The following is a 19273-nucleotide window of genomic DNA, read 5'->3' as shown; positions in this document are numbered from 1 at the left end:
TTCTGCATCCCCATCCATCAGTGAAGGAGCCAAATGCATCTGATGAGGAGTGCAGCCCTGGAGATGAAAATGACCGTTCATCAACCGCACTTTCCAAGGCCTGGGTGGGTTCCTCGCCTGGGCCCACCGTGCAGGTGAGGGATGCAGCCCCAGAGTGGGACGGGGGGTGCTCAGCTCTAAGACTGGAGGAGGCCAGAGGTGCACAGGTCTCTGTTCATCATCCCCAAATCCAAACGGGGAGCCGACCAGAGCCGAGTCCCACCCATCCCAGCTGCTCATTCCACTACGTAGTCGGGAACCTTACTTCTTCCCTCTCACCTCCCTAGAAATGTCTGTTCCACGTCTCGCACCTCTAGAGAAGGCTCAAAGCAAGTAACTCAGCCCACCACACACGGCCACTAAGTGCAAGATGAGCTCCGTGATGGAGAGAAATGGTACCCCCACGTGGTTATGGGCATGAACTTGGGAGCAGACAGTCCTGGGTTCAAGTCTCTGCCCCTTTTTAGCCAAATAACCTTGTGCAGGCATGTGATCTTTCTGGGCCTCATTTGTTTGCTCATGTGAAAAGTAAGCATAATCCAGTACCCAGATCTCATTTGGGTGTTGTGAGGATGACATAAAACCGGACATTTACAGCACCTGGCTTCAAACACAGTGCCTGATAAAAAGTGGCTGTCTGACCAGTACCCTTGTTGGTAAAATGGGAACAGTAATCCCTGCTCCCCCTTAGAGGGCTGCTGTGGCAGGGGCATGCTAGAACTGGCCTGCACCAGCTGCTGAGCTCTGAATGTGCACTTCTCTTCCGCATTTAAGGATGCCATGTTGGCAGCTTGAAATTTACTAGATGGGGATATTGGCAAATGCTACAAATCAGGGGTCATCCCTCCTCACTGCCAAAAGCTGGTTTACCAGCATGCCACTGTGTGGGAACTGAACAAGAATGTGTGCTTTGCCCTGCAAGGTAAGGGCCTTGTTCTGCCACTACTTTATAACACCCCCGCCCCCAATCAACCTGCTCTTCCTCCCCCTTGGGGCCTGGACCTGGTTTACGGAAGGCAGGGCTGTTGCTGTTGGTACACGGAGCATTCCTCTTTTCTTCCTGACTTCCATGTTAGTATAAGTTGACTTTTTTATTTTATTTTAATTGTTTTTAGTGAGAGGGTCTCACTGTGTGCTCAGGCTGGTCTTAAACTTCTGGCCTCAAGCAGTCCTCCTGCCTCAGCCTCCCAAGGGCTGGGATTATAGGCATGAGCCACTGTGCCTGGCTTGAAGTTGACTTAAAAAATGAAACAAAACAAAAACAACTCTGGCTTGTTTCTCTTTACAAAAATCATATGTATTGTAAAAAGTTTTTAAAATATATGGCGCTAAAACGAGAAAGTAAAGATAAGCAGGAACAATCTTTTTTTTTTTTTTTTTTTTGAGACAGAGTCACTCTCTGTTGCCCAGGCTGGAATGCAGTGACATGATCTCAGCTCACTGCAACCTCTGCTTCCCAGGTTCAAGTGATTCTCCTACCTCAGCCTCCCAAGTAGCTGGGATTACAGGCATCCGCCATCACACCTGGCTTATTTTTAGTAGAGATGGGGTCTCACCGTCTTGGCCAGGCTGGTCTCAAACTCCTAACCTCAGGTGATCCATCTGCCTCGGCCTCCCAGGGTGCTGGGATGATAGGTATGAGCCACCGTGCCCAGCCCAGAAAGAATCATTCTTAATGTTGCAATCTTTTTCTTTTCTATATATTTTTTTTAGTGGGATCAAACAGTATTGCCTGATATATAACCTGATTTTTTAAATTAACAATATGTCAGGCCAGGCATGGTGGCTCATGCCTATAATCCCAGCACTTTGGGAGGCTGAGGCTGGAGGGTCGCTTCAGCCCAGGAATTCAAGACCAGCCTGGGCAACATAAGAAGAGTCTCTACAAAATTAAAAATTAAAAAATTAGCTGGGTGTGGTGCGCACACCTGTGATCCCAGCTACTTGGGGGACTGAAATGGAAGGATCACTTGAGCCCAGGAGATAGAGGCTGCAGCCAGCCATGATGGCTCCACTGCACTCCAGCCTGGGGGTGCAGAGTGAGACCCTGTCTCAAAAAAAAAAAAAGTCATGAACATATTTCTGCATTGTTTGTTGTAGTAGCGTTCACCAATGACCAAGTGTGTCTCCTGGATTACTTCCTTTGGAAACTATCCTTGCCTCAAATGAGACGTTGCCCAAGGGAAACATCCCTGAACTTCCCCTCCCATCCCAGTCTAGCTAGAAATGGACAATAGTTTCGTTAGAGTAGCAAACTATGGTCTGAACAAAGTATTATTTGCATTCTTATGAATGTTTGAATTTACCCTGAGCTATAAAGGACATATTTATTGTGATCAAATTGTACCGATCAACAGAAAAGGAGGCACTTGGTTTTAAAACTTTTTTAAATTAAAAAAAAAGAAGAGTTGAACAGTCATTGGGAATAGACTTGAGGATGTGAAAACTGCCCATGTTAAGATACTTAGGCTGGGCACGGTGGCTCAAATCTGTAATCCCAGCACTTTGGGAGGCCAAGGCCAGCGGATCACGAGGTCAGGAGATCAAGACCATCCTGGCTAACACGGTAAAACCTCGTCTCTACTAAAAATACAAAAAATTAGCCGGGCGTGGTGGCACATGCCTGTAGTCACAGCTACTCGGGAGGCTGAGGCAGGAGAATCGCTTGAACCCGGGAGGCAGAGGTTGCAGTGAGCCGAGATTGTGCCACTGCACTCCAGCCTGGGCGACAGAGTGAGACTCTGTCTCAAAAAAAAAAAAAGTAATTCAGCAATGGGAAATCTTGTGCTAAATGTTTATTTAGCACTTAGCACATGCCAGGAATGAAGGACTTAGCGCCCACAAGGCTGTCCCAGCGCCTGTGCTCAGACTGCCCACACCCAGGGTACTCAGAGGCTGACTCCTCCTGCAGTGGGGCTCATTTTGGTTTTCTGTTTGTTGGTGGTCTCTGCATGACTCACTTGCACTTTCTGCCCCTCTGCCCAGTTTTTCCCAAGGCTGCTTTCTTCCTCTCATTCTCTGCTCATCCTCATCTTCCATTTCAGTTTGCACTCTGTACCAGCCTGTTGCTCACAGCTGCCCCTAGGCACGGATGCGGCCTCTCTCTGCCTTTAGACTAGACAGAGACCTTGTCCTGACAAATCCATACAAAATGTCCACTCCTGCTCTGTGTTATGTGAATGGCCCACAGGTTGCCATTGCTTGAAGACTAATTTGGCAGCAGCTTGTGTGTTACATCTCCACTCTGATGTGTCACAGGCATGCATTTAATTAAAGAGAAGCAGACCATTCTAAGTGGCAATCCACTGTGTCATTTTGCACTTTTCTGGATGGTTCTCCTTTCTTTCTGGTTCCCTTCTCTGTGGTGGCCACTGCGAAGCTCCCCTTGAGAGGAAACCCCACGATTATTCCACAGCCAGAGTCTGCTGCAGCCTGCCTGAGAAGGGTGCACCCTGGATGTGTGTTTCAGCCCCAAGAAGAGGCTCTGTGTGACAGAAGCCGAGACTTCATTTAAAACCCAAACAGCGTCATTGCCGTGGAAGGAGGAGGCAGTTTAAGCCTTTTTCAGGAAACTCTTTTTCTAGGCCAGATCTTCCCAGTTTGAGTGTCAAATTTGCAAATACTAAGGTAGTAAGGGATCTGTCTGTGCCTCCTTGTATATATCATGTGTTGTGCATGTAGTTCACATTTTTATATATCCTGGATACAAACCCTTTGTCAGATATGTGTTTTGCAAATATTTTCTCACAGTCTGTGGCTTACCTTTCATTTTCTTAATGTCTCTTGAAGAGCAGATATTTTTAATTATTAGGTTTTTAATAAAGTCTAACATCAATTATTTATTTTATAGATCATTATTTTAGTGTCATATCTTGGAAAATCTTCAACCCAAAGTCATAAAGATTTTCTTCTACAAGTTTAATAAGTTTTAGGTTTTACATTTAGGTATGTGATCCATTTTGAGTTGAATTTTGTATATGCTGTGAGGTTTGGGTCAAGATTATTATTTGCATGTGGAGGTCCCATTGTTCCAGCATCACTGGGTGAAAAGACCATTCTTTTTCCATTGAATTGCCTTCAAACCTTGTTGAAAAGTAATTGATGACATTTGTTGGAGTCTATTTCTGTACTCTGTATTCTGTTCCTTTGATCTATGTGTCCATCCTCTCACTAATACCCCCACACTGTCTTGATTACTGTAGCTTTGTAGTCAGTCTTAAAATCAATTTGCTCTTCTTTTTAAATGTTGTTTTAATAATTCTAATTCCTCTTTTCCATATAAATTTTAGAATTAACTTGTATAGAATATTCAAAAAACCTTGTTGTCTGGGCATGGTGGCTCATGCCTTCCAAGCTACTCAGGAGGCTGAGGTGGGAGGATCACTTGAACCCAGGAGTTTGAGGCTGCAGTGAGTTATGATTTACCGCTGCACACCACTCCACTCCAGCCTGTGTAACAGAGTGAGACCCTGTCTCTCAAAAACAAACAAACAAAATGTTGGAATGTTTTGATTCAAATTGCATTGAATCTGTAGATCTATTAGGAGAGGATGATGGACAGTTTACAATATCGAGTCTCTGCATCCATGAACATGGTATAGCTTACCCATTTATTTGTCTTATTGATTTCTTTCATTTGTGTTTTGTAGTTTTTAGTACACAGACCTAGTATTAGTTAAATTGACACCTAAATATTTTATTTTTATACTATTGTAAATGGTACTTCAAAATTTCAATTTCTGTTTATTGCCAGTATCTAGAAAGTCCATTTTTTTTTTTTTTTTTTTTTGTATATTGATCTTGTATCCTGCGAATTCACTAAACTTACCTATTCTAGTAGCTTTTTTGAAAATTCTTTGGGACTTTCTATCTGGACAATCATGTCATCTACAAATAGATGACAAATAGAGACAGTGATGGGATATGTTTGTTTTCGATTTATTTGCTTGTTATATCCTTTTCTTGTCTTATTGTACAATCCAGGACTCACAGTTTGATGATGAATAGTAGAAGTGAGAGTGGACATTCTTGCCTTGTTCTCAATTTTAGAGAGAAAGTGTTTAGTCTTTGGGCATTAAGTGTGATCTTAACTATAGTTTTTAAGTAAATGCCCTTTATTGGTTTGAGGACTTTCCCTTCTATTTCTAGTTTGCTGAGAGTTTTTATCAGGAATTGGTGTAAAATTTTGTCAAATCTTTTTCCACATCTGTTGAGGTGATTATAAACTTTTTCTTCTAATGATACAGTAAATTACATTGATTGACTTTTGAATGTTAGCTTTCCATTCACAGGCTAAATCCCACTTGGTTGTAATGTATTATTCTTTTTATGTAATGCTAGATTAATTAAATTTCCTAATATCCTGCTAAGGATTTTTGCATTTGTGTTTATGAAGGATGTTGGTCTGTAGTTTTAATATCTTTGTCTGGTTTTTGGTATCAAGGAAAAGCTGACTAATAAAATCAGTATTCCTTCCTCCTCTATTTTCTGAAAGAGTCTATGTAGCATTTGCATTATAATTTGTGTAGAATTAATACTATCATATGGTTCATTGTTTTGTCCATCTGTTTATATGTATACATGCATGTATTCAGAACCTCATTAAATTGTAAGTTTATTCAAGGTCAGAGAACTTCTCTCCCCCAGCTGCCTTCATTATAATGTCTACTAACTACTTGTGTTTGTGTGTGCGTGTGTTAAATATATATAACATAAAGTTTACTATTTTGACCATCTTTAAGTGTAAGTTTAGTAGCATTAAGTACCTTCACATTGTTGTACAAACATCACCACCGCTCATCTCCAGAACTTTTTTTATCATCCCAAACTGAAACTCTAGACTCATTAAAACATTAATTCCCAATTTCCCCTTCCCCCTGCCCCTGGAAGCCCCATTCTACTTTCTGTCTGTATGAATTTGACTACCCTAGGGACCTCAGAAAGTGGAGTCATACAATGTTTGTCCTTTTGTATCTGTCTTATTTTACTTAGCATAATGTCTTCAAGGTTCATCCAGGTTTTAGCATGTGTCAGAATTTTATTCCTTTTTTTTTTTTTTTTTTGAGACGGATTCTCGCTCTGTCGCCCAGGCTGGAGTACAGTGATGCAATCTCTGCTCACTGCAAGCCTCCCAGGTTCATGCCATTCTCCTGCCTCAGCCTCCAGAGTAGCTGGGACTACAGGCACCCACCACCACACCCTGCTAATTTTTTTGTATTTTTATTAGAGACGGGGTTTCACAGTGGTCTCGGTCTCCTGAGCTTGTGATCCGCCCACCTCGGCCTCCCAAAGTGCTGGGATTACAGGTGTGAGCCACCGCACCCGGCCCAAATTTTATTCCTTTTTAAGACTGATTGGCCAGGCTCAGTGGCTCACGCCTGTAACCCCAACACTTTGGGAGGCCGAGGCGGGCGGATCACCTGAGGTCAGGAGTTTGAGACCAGCCTGGCCAACATGGTGAAACCCCGTCTCTACTTAAAATACAAAAAAATTAGCTGGGCACGGTGGTACCCACCTGTAATCCCAGCTACTCGGGAGGCTGAGGCAGGAGAATTGCTTGAACCCAGGAGGCGGAGGTTGCAGTGAGCCAAGATCACACCATTGCATTCCAGACTGGGGGACAACAGCGAGACTTCGTCTCAAAAAAAAAAAAAAAAAAGACTGAATAGTATTTCATTGTATGTACAGTCATGCACTACATAACAACATTTTGGTCAATGACAGACCACACGTACAATGGTGGTCCCATAAGATTCTGATACCATATTTTTACTGTGCCTTTTCTATGTTTAGATATGTGTGGATACACAAGTACTTACCATTGCATTGTAATTGCCTATAGTATTCAGTACGGTAACATGCTGTACAGGACTGCAGCCTAGTTGTGTGGTAGGCTATACCAACTAGGTATGAGTAAGTGTACTCCATGGTGTTCACAAAACAACACATTTATCAGAATGTGTCCCTGTTATTAAGCAACGCATGACTGTATAGACCACATTTTGTTTATCCATTCATCTATTGATGAACAGTTGGGTTGTTTTCACCTTTTGGCTATTGTGAATCATACTGCTAAGAACATTGGTGTACAAATATCTGTTCAAGTCCCTGCTTTCGGTTCTTTTGGTTATATCCTCAGAAGTGGAACTGCTGGATCTATGTTTAATTTTTCGAGGAGCCAGCATACCATCTTCCACAGGAGCTGCACCATGCTATATTTCCAGCAGCAATGTGCAAGAGCTCCACTCTCTCTAAAGTCTAGCCAACACTTATTTTATGGTTTTATTTTTTTAATGTGTAATAGTCATTCTACTGAGTGTGAAGTAGTATCTCCCTGTGGTTATATCATATTGCTTTGTGTAGGATTTTGCAATAATGGAGGCTTATTGGTTAAGATCAAGAAGCCAACACAGTCAGGCCCCTGCCTCTGGGCAGAACTGGGCATCATATTTGCAGTCAGTTATTGTACGTCGTATATCTCAACTTACCCAATCCATCCATGGATCTAGAGTAAATTTCACCCTCAGTTTCTAGTGATGAAAGCAGGGGATGAGCTTCAAGATCATTGAGGAAGGAGGCTTCCTGTGTTCTTCAAACAGAGTCTCAGGCAGTGTGGCTAGAGGGGGTGTTACCAGGGTGGGTCAGGGGATCCCAGTTGTCATTGGATATCTTACACCAATGCTCAGAGTGACAGAGTATGAATCCCTCAGCTCTCTGGGACCCAGTAGACTAAGTAGATTGAATCAGGGCAGTGGTGCTCAACCCTGGCTGCACATTACAGCCACCCAAGGAGCTTTTATTTAGTTATTTATTTAGAGATGGAGTCTTGCTTTGTCGCCCAGGCTGGAGTGCAGTGGTGCGATCTCCTCTCACTGCAACCTCCACCTCTCAGGTTCAAGCGATTCTCGTGCTTCAGTCTCCTGAGTAGCTGGGACTACAGGCACACGCCACCATGCCTAGCTAATTTTTGTATTTTTTAGTAGAGATGGGGTTTCACCATGCTGGCCAGTCTGGTCTCAAACTCCTGACCTCAGGTGATCCGTCCATCTCAGCCTCCCAAACTACTGGGATTACAGGTGTGAGCCACCGTGCCCAACGTATTTATTTATTTAGACAGGGTCTTTCTCTGTCACCCAGGCTGGAGTCCAGTGGTGTGATTGTAGCTCACTGCAGCCTCAAACTCCTAGGCTCAAGCGACCCTCCCACCTCAGCCTCCCAAGTAGCCGGAACTATCGGTGCACCACCACACTGGGCTAATTTTTAAAAACTTTTTGTAGAGATGGGGTCTCACTATGTTGCCCAGGTTGGTCTTGAACTCCTGAGCTCAAGTGATCCTCCTGTGTCAGCCTTCCAAAGTGCCAGGGTTACAGGCGTGAACCACCACACCCAGTGAGGAGCTTTTAAAGATCTCATTTTCAGGCCTCACCCTGGACCAATTATACCAGAATCTCCGGGAGTGGTGCCCAGGCCTCAGTACGCTCAAAGCTCTTGTTGGTTTCAGGGTGCGGCCAAGGATGAGACCATGGATTAGAGCCATGGCTCCCATACCTGCCTGGGCATGAAAATCACCCGAGCTTCTGACTTACGAATGCAGGTCTCCCAGCCCCTCCCCTGGAGGTTTTGGTTCAGTAGCTCTTGGGGGAAGGGGTGCCTGCAATCTGTATTTTAGGCAAGTCTTCCAGATAATTCTCAACACCAGACAAATCTTGGAAACACGGATCAGAGTGGCCCTTCTCCAACCTTAATGTGCCTACAAATCACTGAGGATCTTATTAAAACATGGACTCCAGTGGGTGGGCAGTGGGACTTGAGATCTGCATCATTAATAAGCTCTGGGGAGGTGCTGAGGCAGCTGATCCAGGGTGCCCACCTGGAGCAGGGATTAGAGCCTCCCAAAGCACCTTCCACCTCCCTTCCTGAAGCATCCACCAGCCTGAAGTTCTGCAATCCCAGGGGCAGGTAGAGTGCCCGCCCCTGGCCAATCCAGGCACCCACTACCCTCACCCACACCAGGAGGGTCTGCCCAGCACACCCTGTTTTGAATATTCTTTGCTTTCACCATTCTCCCTTTCCTGGCTCTGTAATAAACAGCAGAAAACAAAAAAACAGTGGCTGGGGGCATGCACAGAGCAGGAGCTCTCAGCAGAGTGGCCTGGGCTGCCCCTGCACCCCGCCACCTGGCCCTCACGTTGGGCGCAATGAGCCAGGATAATCAGAAGCTTCCAGCATGGAGCAGGGCCCTCCGCAGCGAGGCTGTCCCCAGCATCGTGCTTCAAGCACCCATTTGGTGTCCTTGTGCATCTCATCTTGCCAGCCTTTCACAAGCCATTCCCTTGAATGAGGACAAGCAGTCTTGATACGCTGGGTTAAAAATCTTTCAAATGGGGCTTGTTTATGAAGCAGCTTCAATTATCAGGGATTTCCAAACCGGCTTCCTTTCTACTGGCGTCGGCATCCAGAGCCGCCAGTCACGGTGACAGCCGTGTTTTGGGGTTGCTGTTGGGCCTTGCAGTACTGGGGGTGTGAGGGGGGCTGCGTGTTCACAGCGTCAGGGATGAAAGCCTCTGCGACACCTGCACTCCCTGTGTTTACACACTCCCCAATCTCGCTTTTTTTTTTTTTCAATGGCTGTTATTTTGCAGCACGTTGTGAATGGAAGTCATTATCAAGCACATGTGCAAGGAGGACGTGGCTTTTCATGGCTCCCGGCTGCTCCAGGCTGCTGGGGAAACAGTTGGGCTCGCTTCCTGGGGGGGCAGCTGCAGTTTTCTTCAGGCACCAGTGAGGGGCTTCCTGGCGACTGGGCAGAAGCAAAGCTCAGCGAACAGCATGGGCAAAGTGAGAGAGAGAGAAGCAAGGCCACGGGAGAAGCCGGCCTCGAAGGAGAAAGAGATTGTGGCTCAGGGACTCACAGTTGTTTTAAGTTCACACATTTTCTAGAAGCAAATGGCACTGGAAAAACTGGATGTATGAAGTGTCCTTTGGGTGACAGTTGCAGGAAACCCAGCTTAGGCAAGAGAAGAGATGTATACATTCATGTCAGTGAAGTGCTGAGGCTGGCTACAGGCACAGCTTGATCCAGGGCCCCAAACAATGTCTCTCATCATCTTTCTGCTCTCCTGGCGTGAACTTCATTCTCAGTTACGCTCTCTTTGGGTGCAGGCCCCAGGGAATCCTGGGCTTCCACTTCATTGCCTTTTCAGCTTCATCAGAAATGAGGCTCATTTCTCTCCAGCAAGCCCTGGGGTGGCTTCTCATAGACCTGGCTTGGATCAGCCTTGCATTCTAAACAAATTCCTGTGGCCAGAGGAGCCAGCACGCAGATTGGTGACCCCTGGGCCTCCCTCAGGCCCAGCCCTGCAGCCCTGGGGCAAACTAGTTCAGGAACCAATCATAATCCTGAAAGATATAATCCTGAATGCCATAATCCCAAATGTTAAAATCCTGAAAGGTCAGAAATCCCTAATGTCTAAAATTCTGAAAATCACAATGCTGAAAGATCAAAATCCCAAAAATATAATTCTGGAGAAAACATTGTTTAATTATTTAAAAGATGTTTACTTACATATGGAAAAGGGGATATTTTTGAGATATTAAAAACACCACAGAGCACTTTGTAGGCCAATTTACACAATAAAATTGGCCATAATAACTCAGGTACACTGAGCATAAACACTCAGGTACACTAATAACAGTCACACGGGTATTACAGTTTTGAGCAGATGAACCATCTTCATAAAGAAATAGGTTAAAAATGAAATGTATAAATGCATATTACTATGGTTGGTCATTGTGGGAACCCAGCTTTATAACTGTGGTCATCTGAAATACCATGACAGATATCTACCTTTGTTTTTTGTTTTGTTTTTCAGAGACGAGGTCTCGCAATGTTGCCCAGGCTGGCCTTGAACTCCTGGGCTCAAGGGATCCTCCCACCTCAGCACAATCTAAGTCTTTTGACAGGATTGACCAAAAACCCAGATGGGTCACCACCACATATGTAGTCATCCAGAGAGCTGAGCTCTCAAGAAACTTTATCCTTCTCAAATGCAGATGCATAAATAGGACATCTCGTCATTTACTGAGGAAGTTTTAGACTTTCCATGTCCAGGTGCAGTGCTCACACACACTCAGCCTTGTGATAAGCCCTTTCATGAAATCAAATTTCTGATGTCCACAGCAGCAGAAGCACAGCCTATCCAGCCCTCAGAGAGAGACCAGTTTGCCTTCTGTATTGGTTCTCTCCAGAACCCTGGCTGATTACACAGGGTGCACCAACACTGAGGGCAGGGCAGGGCAGGGCTTCCCCACCCACCCTCTCAGACTCACAGACCTCTCCTCTGGAGACACCTGCATAGACACGCCCAAAAGAATCCTTTACCACGTCGCTAGGTACTCCTTCATCCAGTCACGGTGACACATAAAATTAAGTCCACAAGTCCACCTATTGTCAACTTGGCACCCATAGGCACCTCCTGAAACCATATTTAGTTTCCAAGATGATGCAGCTAGCCTGGGCACCGCTGAAAACACAGAAATCACTCAGAATTCGGCTTTCAGGATTTCCACATTTGAGATTTTAATCTTTTGAAATTGTGATTTTCAGGATTTTAGACATTAGAATTTAGACTTTAGGGATTTTGAGCTTTCAGGATTTCAGCATTTGGGATTGTGACATTTGGGATTGGTCTTTCAGGATTATGATCCATACCTGGTAGGTCCAGCCAAGCCACAGGGAGGCGAGGGGGCCAGGGTGGCTCCCAGAGGGAATCAGGAGAATGAAAAGGCGTCTACAAGCCAAGGAGAACAGTGAGTGTGAGGACAGCGTGCGGGATCGGGGGCAGCCCCGGCTTTGCCGAGGCCAGGTCCCTCATCTCCCTGTAAAACATGAGGTTTTGTCTCAGATTCATAACCACATTTAAGGACCAGCACCCCTCTGAGAATCTGATGAGCCCATCCAACACCCAGTAGGGCACGCATTCTCCATGTAGTCAGCAGTTTGGATCTCATTTCCGGGGCTCACAGGACCTGTGGGGTGCCTGGCTCAGAATCCCTGGCCCAGGTGTTTTCCAAGGCAGTGGATTCCAGTGACCAGGGCCACACTGGGCTCCCTCCAATGCCGCTGACTCAGCAGTTCTGGGCGAGGCGCATAGGCATCCACCGTCAAAGGCTCCTGACGGGATTCTGATGCAACTGGTCCCTGGGAATTACAAGTCTAAGATCCCGCCCAACCCTAGGATTTTAGATCACTCTCAGTTCTACCAGTTAGATGAGTTTTTTTTTGGCAGGGATGGAAAAAGAAAAAAAAAGGCAGTGGGCAGAGACTTTAAAAAGAATGCTAGGCCTGGGTACCGTGGGTTCATTTCTTCATTCCTTCACAGCCATTTCCTGAGCACGTGCTGCTATTGCTCTGGACAGAGCAGGTGACACCTGTGCCCCCAAGGCTGGTCTGGGCCCCATGGGAACCAGCGTCCCATTGGACCTACCAAAGCGTGGCCTCTTGGCAGCCCGCTCAGCACATCTGGAGAATTCCAAGGATGTCAGTGAGGGGCTGCTTTTGTTCACTGACTTGGAGGAGGCAGTCTGAAAAGAACAGAAAAGCCTCCCACCGTGTTGTCAACTTGGCACCCATAGGCACCTCCTGAAACCATGTTTAGTTTCCAAGACAATAACAAGGTAATAGTCCCGCCTAACATGATGCAGCTAGCCTGGGCACCGCTGAAAACACACGACTCTCAGAATTCGGCTTTCAGGATCTCCACATTTGGGATTTTAATCTTTCGATTAATCTTTTGATTTAATCTTTTGATTATGCTAGGAGGGAAGGAGAGAAGTCTCATTTGTGTGTGTTTTCTCTGCATGTAGAGGTGCTTCTGGCCTGAGTTTACTTTCTTGAAAATGAAATGAATACAAGGCTTTGGGTGCACAGGGAGTGTTTGTTGTCACCGATGTTTTCTTGTTGTCGCTGATGTTGTCACCAACTTTGGCCCCAGTGGAAAGTGCACATGCCCGTCACAGGACCCTGTCAGTGTTGTCAAGGAGGAGATTTACATGTAGTGCCTAAATTCCATACGGTGAGCTGGCAAACACCGGAGCTTCCTACTATGCCCGACACACAGCCAGCACTTGATAAATATATTTATAAATGAATTAAAGGACAAACGAGCAAATAGTGAGCAATGGAATGTTCTAGAAGTTATTTTTAAAAAATGAACCAAGATGGTTTAGTGCTAGAAGACCTAGCTTAGCTGTGTGGGTGGGAGCTGCTGGGTCTTGGCTCATCCCCAGCCCCACCTCTCCCAGCCGGAGCAGCCACACCTCTTCTCATTCTGTTTGTTTACACACTGTCCCAGGCAGGGCTCCTCAGCCATGCACTTGACATTTGGGGCCAGATCATTATTTGAGATGGGTGCTGTCCTGTACATTATAAGGTGCTTTCCAGCATCACTGTCCAGCTGGGAAAACAAAACACGTCTCCAGACATTTTGCCAGATGGTTTCTGGGGAACAAAATCATCCCTGGTGGAGAACCACTCTCCTAAGGTCTTATATAGGCCAGATATGGTGGCTCATGTCTGTAATCCCAGCGCTTTGAGAGGCTGAAGGGGGCAGATTTCTTGAGCCCAGGAGTTTGAGACCAGCTGGGCAACATAGTGAGACCCCATCTCTGAAAAAAAGATACAAAACTTATCTGGGTGGGGTGGTATGCACCTGTAGTCCCAGCTACTCAGGATGCTGAGATGGGCAGATCTATTGAGCCTGGGAGGTCAAGGCTGTAGTAGGCTGTGATTGCACCACTGCACTCCAGCCTGAGCAACAACGTGAGATCCTGCCTCTAAAAGAAAAAAAAAAAAAAACGTCAGGAAACAGGTGCTGGAGAGGATGTGGAGAAATAGGAACACTTTTACACTGTTGGTGGGACTGTAAACTAGTTCAACCATTGTGGAAGTCGGTGTGGCGATTCCTCAGGGATCTAGAACTAGAAATACCATTTGACCCAGCCATCCCATTACTGGGTATATACCCAAAGGATTATAAATCATGCTGCTGTAAAGACACATGCACACATATGTTTATTGCGGCACTATTCACAATAGCAAAGACTTGGAACCAACCCAAATGTCCAACAATGATAGACTGGATTAAGAAAATGTGGCACATATACACCATGGAATACTATGCAGCCATAAAAAATGATGAGTTCATGTCCTTTGTAGGGACATGGATGAAATTGGAAATCATCATTCTCAGTAAACTATCACAAGGACAAAAAACCAAACACCGCATGTTCTTACTCATAGGTGGGAATTGAACAGTGAGAACACGTGGACACAGGAAGGGGAACATCACACACCGGGGACTGTTGTGGGGTGGGGGGAGTGGGGAGGGATAGCATTAGGAGATATACCTAATGCTAAATGACGAGTTAATGGGTGCAGCACACCAACATGGCACATGTATACATATGTAACAAACCTGCACGTTGTGCACATGTACCCTAAAACTTAAAGTATAATAATAATTTTTAAAAAAAGAAAAAAAAGGTTTTATATAAAGTAAGTGTTCCATTGCCCTAAAAAGGGGGGTGGGGATTAAACCATTGGAACTAGGAGTTTGAGAGATGAATTCCCTGGTGCTCCCAGTCTGAGAATCATGAGAAGTGAGCCCTTCATCTCTTCTGCTGGGTTCTGATTTGGGCTTATTGGCAGGAGTGTCCTGCTCCTTTGGGTCCAGGGCTCCTTTGAGAAAGAGAAAGCGAGAAAGCTGAGAACAACCAACCCCACCTCTCCAAGGAGGACAGGGGCAGTCAGGGAGCCTGAACTCCCAGAAAGGGTACCCAGGAATGATGATTAAATTATAACAGCTGCCACGCTGGGGCACCGAGTCTGTGCAGACCTCGCACTGAGCTTGTCACCACTTTATCTCGTTAAATCTTTCTTCGACACTAGGGAACTATAATTAGCCCGATTTTATAGTTGGGGTAACTGAGTCTGACAGAGGCTGGGTCAGTGGCCCAAGCTCACACAGCAAGTCCATAGTGGAGGTGAGAGTCTAGCCCAAGTCTGTGTGGCTCTAGAGAACAAGAAGTTCCCCCAAAGCTCACCCAAACAATGACCCCCATCCCCGGGAGTCCCACCCCCAGGAGTGATGGGGGCTGAAAGCTATCCCTGAACCAGGGGAGCTGAGAGCATCCTTGGCAGGGAGCCCTCCTGTGCCGCATCAGAGCTGTCCCTGAACCAGGAGAGCCTAGCGCATCCTTGCAGGGAGCCCTCCTGTCCCACATCTGTCCCTGGTGACCTCCAAGTGTGGTATCCCGGAGCCCTGAGCAGTGGCTCCAGTGGCTCCACCCACATGCGGGAAATGATGCCCACCCTCGTCTGGGGTGACGAGAGTCAGCCTGGGTTTGCTCCCCATGACCATCTGCTTGTTCTTGTCGTAATTGCACCCAAAATCTAATGTATAGAGGTAACCAGGTGATGATACAGAGAGGTCAATCCCATTGAAGGAAGAGTTTGTTACTCACAGCTCCCAGGAAAAGGGGGGCACACCACACCATGCAGGACCACCTGGGGAGGCACCAGGGTCGGTCAGGAGGCAGCAGGAGTGAGGGGAGAGTGTGCCCCAGAATGCAGACAAGTCACAGTGAGTGTAGGACTGGGCAGTGAATAATTGTGGCAGGCTCTGGTCTAGAGGGATGGTCTCTAGTTGCCTGGCACCCAGCCCTGGGGTGATTTAGGGCAGGAAAAATATTGGTTTGGGGTGTGAGAGTCAGATGAAGGAAGCGGCTGGGGACACAGGCTCTGGAGTGGTTGGGTTGTACATGAAAGGCAGGTTTGCAGGCACATTGCTTGCTGGCTGTAGGAATTAGCCAGCCCTGGGAGGAGAAGTCTCTCCAGGATTCTCAAGACCCCAGGATGTCAAAGTATCATAAAATACACGAAATAAAAACCATTATTAATATGGTTTATTTCCTTATAGGGTGTTTTTCCTGAATGTGCCATTTGATTCCATCATGGAGCGGCTGACTCTGAGAAGAATTGATCCAGTCACTGGGGAAAGGTTTGTGCTGTGTTCCTGGTGGTTGGCAATCTGGGGGCTGCCGGGGGCCAGACCCAACTGACTGACCAGTGCCATGGTGGAACCATTACAGGGATAACACTGGTGACCACTGAAGGACGATTATCAAAATGGACTTTATCCAACTGGCTGTTCTGTGCAATATCTGTTGACCCTCCTTGCCTGGAAGAATAACCAGGAAATTTATGTCTAAAGCAACACAATGGTGAAATGTTCACCCACTCTATCCTGGGGTCAGCAGCTTAATCCCAGCATGTGAAACAGCAGCCTTGGGTGGGTGTCACCTGTACGTTTCCTCACTGGCCTTTCCTCGAGCCATGATGCATCCCAGCGGTGGTTGATGTACAAACACATGCCCATGGGCATAAGTTGCCTTTGAGGCTTCCCATAGTTACAGGAGGTAGATTCCGAGTTTGATTCTGCAGAATCTGACCAAGTACAATCACTGCATTCATGTTGAAATGCAATGGAAACCCCACAATCACTAAGAGCCGGATGTTGCCATCTCTCCTGACACTCAGGGTCACATTTCTTGGTAGGGAAGCAGGAGTGGGGTGGGGCGGGGCAGGAAGGAAGTGCAGGGATTTTTCTAAAATGTAGACCTGATTTGTCATGGGAGTTTCTAGCTTTCCCATCTCAAGTACTGTGGCCTTCATGTCACCCTGTCCCTGGGGTCTCTCCCAACAGTGAATGGCTGTGGTACTTCCTTCCAACTCCACAGTTGCTGTAATGTCCCACTCCCTCATCTGACTGTGAGCTCCACAGGCACAGAGCCAGCTCCTGTCCTGCTTACCATGGCACTGTCAGCGGCAGATTTAACGCCGGACTCAGTGCAGATAAACATTGAATGGAAGGGAGGAAAAAGGAAGAAGAGGCCGGGCACGGTGGCTCACGCCTGTAATCCCAGCACTTTGGGAGGCCAAGGCGGGTGGATCACCTGAGGTCAGGAGTTTGAGACCAGCTTGGCCAACATGGTGAAACCCCTTCTCTACTAAAAATACAAAAATTAGCTGGGCAGTAGTGGTGCACACCTGGGAGGCGGAGGTTGTGGTGAGCCAAGATCATGCCACTGCACTCCAGCCTGGGCGAGAGAGTGAGACCCTGTCTCAAAAAAGAAAAGAAAAAGGAAGAAGAAGAGAAAGGGAGGAAGGGAGGGAGGGAGGGAAGAGAGGGAGGATAGGGGAGGGAGGGGAGATAGGAAGAAGGAGGGAAGGAAGGAAGGAGGGAAGGAGGGAGGGAGGAAGGAAAGAATTTGCCCATATATGATTGTATTCTGTCCTGCTGTCACTGATATCTCTCCCTTTCCCTTGAGTGGGGAGCACATCTTATATCTCTCTGTAGCTCCAGGGCCCATCAGTGAAAGGTGTGCACACAGCGGTACCCAGTAGTAAGTGTTTGGAGATGTTGGTGGTGGCCAGGACACCCCAAATTGGTCCACAATAGAGGAGAGGGTCCCTTTCTCCCCTGCTTCTGGGCCAGGCCATGGGTCACCTGCTTTCCTTCCTCCGTTGCAGGTACCACCTCATGTACAAGCCACCTCCCACCATGGAGATCCAGGCTCGCCTCCTGCAGAACCCGAAGGATGCTGAAGAGCAGGTCAAGCTGAAAATGGACCTGTTCTACAGGAACTCGGCTGACTTGGAGCAGTTGTATGGGTCGGCCATCACCCTCAATGGGGACCAGGACCCATACACAGTCTTCGAATACATCGAGAGCGGGATCATTAATCCCCTGCCCAAGAAAATCCCCTGATGGGTTCACAGCCAGGAGTGCCACCCCAGGGAAAGAGTTAATCCCCTGTCCCCAGCCCCCCAGCCTTGGCACAGCTCCCCTAAAAAGCCAATAAAGCCTGCTGGATACAGTCTTGTGCATCCTGAAGGTGAGGTGGCTGGAAGCTGGCCTCATGTAGGGGTCTGGGGACACAGGACAGGTGAAGCCCACAGTGGTGATAAAGTGGAGTGCAGGCCGGGTCTCTGGAGCCGGACCTGGGACAAGTAGTGGCTCCAGCACCAATGCATGGTGTGTCCTTGGAGTCCCACCCCACAGAGCCTCTCTTCTCACAACCAACTTGAGGCTAAAAACCATAGCGGCCTCACAGGGTTGCTGTGGGATAAGGAGTGGTGATGCCGATAAAGATCTTAGCACAGTGCCTGGCTCTGGAAGCACTCAACAAACGCAGCTTTTAAAACACTCACCTTGGCTGGGCGCAGTGGCTCATGCCTATAATCCCAGCACTTTGGGAGGCCAAGGCGGGTGGATCACAAGGTCAGGAGTTTGAGACCAGCCTGGCCAATATGGTGCAACCCCGTCTCTCCTAAAAATACAAAAATTAGTTGGGCGTGATGGTTCAAGCCTGTAGTCCCAGTTAGGAGGTTGAGGCAGGAGAATCGCTTGAACGCGGGAGGCGGGGGTTGCAGCGAGCCAAGATTGCACCACTGCACTCCAGCCTGGGTGACAGAGCGAGACTCCGTCTCAAAAAACAAAACAAAAAAACCAAAAAACACCCATCTCTCAGGCGGCACCATCCAGCACAGCTCTTGGTAATGAAGAGCATGATCTCCATCTGCCTGTCCAATATGGCAGCCACTAGCCATGGGTGGCTATTGGGCGCTTGAAAGTGACGAGTGCAACTGAGGGGATGGTTTCAAAATTGTATTTAATTTTCACAAATTTAAATAGCCACTTGTGGCTCCAGACAACAGGCATAGCTGTCTACATCTAGAGAGATCTAATGCAGTTTTTGATGGATGTAGCACAGTTCTTGACAGATGTAGCTGTTTCTTTAGACTTGCTTCTTCAGGTCCCACGGAGTGAAAAGAAATGGTCCCTCTAGGGTCTGCAAAGCCCGCAGGGCCCAGGAGCAGACACCAGAGGGACAGTGACATCTTAGGCTGATGGAGCAATCGATCCTCTTCTCCCATTATTTCCTTTGACCTTCCAAATGGTCTTCATTAGGTAGGTGCTTGGGGGTTCCCCCAGCGACACGAGGACGCTGAGACCACAGAGGGTAAGTGCCATGCCTGAGGTCACCTGGATCCAAGGCTAGACCTGAACCCAGTGCTCTGGGCAACACCTGTGCTCTGCCTACCTGGCCTCAGCACCCCAGGCCAGCCTGGGTTCTAGCCTCTGGGGCTGTGGGAAGCTTGGGGAGTCTGGGC

The 19273-nt window shown here is 47.2% G+C and overlaps 1 protein-coding gene across 5 annotated transcripts in view; it reads left to right on the top strand.

Moving 5' to 3' along the window:
• AK8 (adenylate kinase 8) overlaps nt 1-18583 on the top strand; it is a 156535-nt gene extending 137952 nt beyond the window's left edge. For 3 of the 5 annotated variants that reach the window (XM_054500005.1, XM_054500007.1, XM_054500006.2), the window contains 2 exons: nt 16017-16097; nt 17630-17977. In XM_054500005.1, coding sequence (XP_054355980.1) covers nt 16017-16097; nt 17630-17867 — 319 coding nt within the window. In that variant the 3' untranslated portion in view covers nt 17868-17977. Of the gene's footprint in view, nt 1-16016; nt 16098-17629 lie in introns of all 5 variants that reach the window. The other 2 variants (XM_054500004.1, XM_054500008.2) reach the window with 2 other exon arrangements.
• Nucleotides 18584-19273: the final 690 nt, after the last annotated feature.

Source organism: Pongo pygmaeus, chromosome 13 (genome assembly GCF_028885625.2).
Source record: "Pongo pygmaeus isolate AG05252 chromosome 13, NHGRI_mPonPyg2-v2.0_pri, whole genome shotgun sequence".
Lineage (NCBI taxonomy): Eukaryota > Metazoa > Chordata > Mammalia > Primates > Hominidae > Pongo > Pongo pygmaeus.
Note: the sequence above shows the minus strand (reverse complement) of the source record. Positions and strands in the feature narration are given on the sequence as shown.